Genomic DNA, 4,612 nt, shown 5'->3' with positions numbered 1-4,612 from the left:
TCCAGGGCAGACAGACATCGCTAGGCACGTTACTTATGGCACTTTTAGCGACATCACTCTCTCTCTCTCTCTCTCTCTCTCTCTCTCTCTCTCTCTCTCTCTCACACACACACACACACACACACACACACACACACACACATACATACTGGCATGACTCTTCCCTGTATGACATACAGTCTTCCCATGTGACTCCCCCCTCCCTGTGTCTTCCTCAGCCTTAAAGGGCCAGGGTTACATGGCTGTCCCCCACACTAAAGCTCATCCATATTTTTTTTTCACCCATATTTTTGATAGCAAATAATTAAACTTCAAAGATCATATTAAAATAAGCACTCCTAATAATGGGACACATTAAGTGTTTGAGAAAGTGCATTAATATACCACATAAACATTTTAAAATGCCAGGACAGAAATAGTCACACTGTTGAGGAAATACCTTGTTCAGAACCATTCTCAGGAGAGAGAGAAGCCTACTTAGTGAGGAGCCCTTTAATGGGATGCTCACCCTCAACAGCCTGGCTACAGGAAGTAAGCACTGCAGTGCCCTGAGACGAGGATGTGAAGGAGGAGGAAGGGAGAGTCAGAGCAGGCAGCCATTGCAGAAAAGCATGCTGCACACCGCAATCACAACCAGGCCCTAGGGCAATAAAAATGCACATACGTCTTTGATTTTCACTGTAAACTCCTTTTCTCGCACATGCTTCTTCACCTTTGACATCTGTGCTGACTGTTCATGCTCTTCTTTGACAGCAACGGCTGGAGGTGTGGGGACGCCGGGCTCGCTGTGCTCTGTAGCTGCTCCGGGGCTATCCAGGAGTTTTGTGGTATAGAAGGATGCCACCGTGTTAGCATCATAATGTCTTCTAGCTGACGGCCACTTCCCTTTCAGAACTGTCTGACAAATACTGTCCAGGCGGTTGATCATCACCCGGTCCTAGAAAAGCAGGGAACATCAAGGTATTCTTTAGTACTTAGGCCGGACCTTTGCAGATCAAATAACCTAAAAGTTTTGATGGTTTAAGCCAGGTATAACAGTGTGTGTAGTATGCTTATATATTCTCATATGTATTGTAATTCTGTACATTATTTATGCGCAAATTCCCTTTGGTGACGTTCAAAAGCATTATACCATAAAGATATATTTACTATTTTAATATTTTATTCCTTCAACGAAGTCTTACGAATTCTAGGCTGTCCTTGAAGTCACTAACCAGCCCAAGGGTCCTCCCACTTGCTTGAATTATAGAAATGGAATATAAATGTTAACCACAATAGTCGGTTAAACCCGAGGCTCTGTGCATGTTAGCACAGTTCTCTATTAGTGGAGCTGCATTTACAGATGCAGGGTACAAAAGTAATACGTAGGAATATAGAAAGAGAACAGGCTCTTCAACTTCTAACTTCTCAACCTCATTTCCAAAGCCACCCTGTAGTAGTCTAGTCACACACGGGGATTACAGTCATACAGTTGGAGCTGCTTGTACCGCTGAATGTACCTATTTAAAATGAACTTTTTGGTAGGTTACAACTACAAACGGCATTTAGTGTCCTTCATTCTAAACATTCTAAAGTTACACGGAGAAGCATACACATGTAAGTATAACTCATTTAATAGGCAGTAATAATCTAACCTTTTGATGCAAATACTAAAATGTCATCATAAATTTATAGTGACCTGTATTTTCACCTAAGACTATCCACCATTAGGTCAGATCTCCAGGCGCAGGGGCAGGGGCAGAGGGGCAGAGGGGCAGAGGCGGGGGCAGAGGGGCAGAGGGGCAGACAGATGTCAGAGTGAGTTCAGTCTGACTGCCAGAGCCAAACAGTAAGACCTGGTCTTAAAAAACAAAACAAAACAAAACAAAACAAAACAAACCAAACCAAACCAAACCAAACACAAAAGAATGTCTACCATCAAAGCTATTCAGAAAAGAAAAGAGAAGAGAAGAGAAGAGAAGAGAAGAGAAGAGAAGAGAAGAGAAGAGAAGAGAAGAGACGAGACGAGACAAGGCCTGTCTCAGCAGTAGCCTCCTCCTTTACCTTTGGCCAATACGAGGCTGCCAGCATATATCCACCTTGTAGCAGGTAAGCAGACTCTGGCGTTCCATTGTTTGCCTGAAAACTGTCCTGGGTTTCGTCTTGGGTCGTGCTCAGTGATGCGACACTTTCCTCATCATAGGCTTTCCCGTGAGGCGTGCCTTCTAAGGACAACAGTTAGAGTCACCCTTTAAATCTACATCAAACAATTTACGCATACTTTTACAATCCTATGTAATTTCTTCAATTCCCCACAAGTCTCCAAATAAGAAAACTCTTAGATGTGGGCATGCTTGATGTCAGAGCCCTGGGGGAAGATGGGGCTCTCTAGGACTGCCAGAGCTGTCCCTGCACAAGCTCGATGTTGACTCTTCTCCTTGTACCTGAGCTGCCGTTGCAAAGGCACCTGACGCTACTCTGCTGAGGGCAAAGCTCTTACTGTGCGTCCTTCTTCGGACTGCAGGCGGCAGTATGGAGTATGGTACTCTTGTTTGTCTATTTAATCTAAGGTCCCTGGTGGTTGCTATAAACATTATTTGTTCATAATAAACTTGTTCTGGGGAAAGCAGTAAATTTAAGGCAGTCATAAGGAAGACAAGCTGTTACACAAACCTTCAGACCCCCTGTCTGACTAATCTACAGAACAGGGGTTATGTAAGTAACTCCAGTTTCCTCCTCCGTTATGCTTTCCTGGGGAAATTTCTTCTTTTTTTTTTTTTTTAAATATTTATTTATTATATGTAAGTACACTGTTGCTGTCTTCAGACACTCCAGAAGAGGGCGGCAGATTTCATTACAGATGGTTGTGAGCCACCATGTGGTTGCTGGGATTTGAACTCAGGACCTTTGGAAGAGCAGTCAGTGCTCTTAACCACTGAGCCATCTCTCCAGCCCCCTGGGGAAATTTCTAAGCATAAAGTTTAAGCTTACAAAGTTAAGCATGCTTCAGTTATGTAAATCAAATTCTATACATTTTCATTTGAAAAGCTGTCATAAAGATAACAAATGTGTGCATGTACCTCGCTTCTGGACATCTTCTTCACTGTCACTTTCTTCTGATGATGATGAAGAAGATGAGGAAGAGGAGGAGGAAGATGATGATGATGAGGAGGATGCTGAAGAACAAGATGAGGATGAAGAAGAGCTAGAGCCTGATCGAGAGTGTGAACAAGAGGAGGAGGAAGAGGAGGAGGAGGATCTGGAAGAACACGATGAGCGCTCAGAATCAGAGTCAGAATCAGAACTGGACTCTGATCCTCTTTTGTGGACTCTCTGTTTCTTAGAAGCTGGGTTTGGAGTTAGGGGTTCTGTTCTGGCTGCAACCATGCGTCTGTCTGTTTCACTTTTCCCACCAGATTTCTGGTCTCCAGTAGCCTGTGATAAAACACCGTTCTTTGGACTTACAGGCTCAGATTTAACTCGTGTCCTTGTTTCAATAGAAGACATAGATTCTTCTTCAGAGGACGGGGGCTCTTCTGTGAGGTTTTCGCTCTTAACTTTCATATCCTCTAGAAGAGTCCCTTTAGCACCTAGCAGTCTAGGCAAAGAGGTAAGAGGAGAAGCAGAAAGTGCTACTTGGTATTGCTGTAAAAGTGGGGTAGAAGTCCTTGAGTGAGCCGCCTTACTATGACTGTAGTTCCTCTGAGCTGCCATAAACGAGAGTTCAGGATCACGCAGAATGTGGTAGTCGGTCCGGCTGACTCCGTGTTTGGCAGCACCAATGAGCAAATCCCTATCATGAGAGCCACACTCCCACCAGATAGGTAAGTCTGGATTTGGATGGCAAAGCTTCAAGCGTTCAAACAACTGTGGGTGACGAAGAGCCTGCTCCCGTACTTTTCTTAGAAGTTCAATGCGATATAAAGTCCTAGAAGCACGTTCTTCCGTGATTGGTTGAATAAAAATATTTGGATCGACCAATTCTATATTGAAACAAGGACCAAAATATTAATCTCAAAAATGCTTTATGGAAGATTTAACACAAGGTAACTTTAAAAGCCTCTAAACAGTATCATTAAAATTTCTAGGACTATAAATGTAAAAATTGTTTTTAAAATTACTAAAATCAGGAGACATAAAATATCTATATTTTAAAATGAGTAACATGATCATTTTAGAAGTATATTGCCATAAATAGGGATGTTTTTAAGAATTTTTCTAAGCTTACTTGTAAATACATCTAGTGATACCCAATAAACAAATGAAATCTATTTATTAGAAACAAAATGTCTTTGTAACCTAAGTTACCTTATGCAAATCATAATGCATAAGGTAACTTAGGTTACAAAGACATTTTGTTTGTTTTGTTTTGTTTTTTTAAACCAGGGTCTCTGTCTATGTACCTGGCTGTCCTGGAACTCACTGTGTAGACTAGGCTGACTTTGAACTTAGAACCACCTGCCTCTGCCAACCCACATGTGCCACCATGCCTGGCAATGACAGGGTTTTTAACGTTTGTGGGAAACATGACACAAGTTACTAGGAAAGGAGTTCAGCTTCAGCATGAGATCCCAGCACACTTGTTCTTCAGCCTGAGATCCCAGCACACTTGTTCTTCAGCCTGAGATCCCAG

The 4,612-nt window shown here is 42.5% G+C and overlaps 1 protein-coding gene across 1 annotated transcript in view; it reads right to left on the bottom strand.

The window, feature by feature from the left end:
• Window positions 1-4,612, bottom strand: part of Chd9 (chromodomain helicase DNA binding protein 9) — a 219,952-nt gene that overhangs the window by 15,735 nt on the left and 199,605 nt on the right. Inside the window, exons 32-34 of the mRNA XM_029532736.1 lie at window positions 3,060-3,962; window positions 2,044-2,204; window positions 665-937 (exon numbers count right to left, since the gene is read on the bottom strand). Of these exons, the coding sequence (XP_029388596.1) occupies window positions 665-937; window positions 2,044-2,204; window positions 3,060-3,962 (1,337 nt within the window). The remainder of the gene's footprint in view (window positions 1-664; window positions 938-2,043; window positions 2,205-3,059; window positions 3,963-4,612) is intronic.

This window comes from Mus pahari, chromosome 20 (assembly GCF_900095145.1).
Source record: "Mus pahari chromosome 20, PAHARI_EIJ_v1.1, whole genome shotgun sequence".
Lineage (NCBI taxonomy): Eukaryota > Metazoa > Chordata > Mammalia > Rodentia > Muridae > Mus > Mus pahari.
The sequence above is the reverse complement of the archived record's forward strand: the minus strand, read 5'-3'. Positions and strand labels throughout refer to the sequence as shown.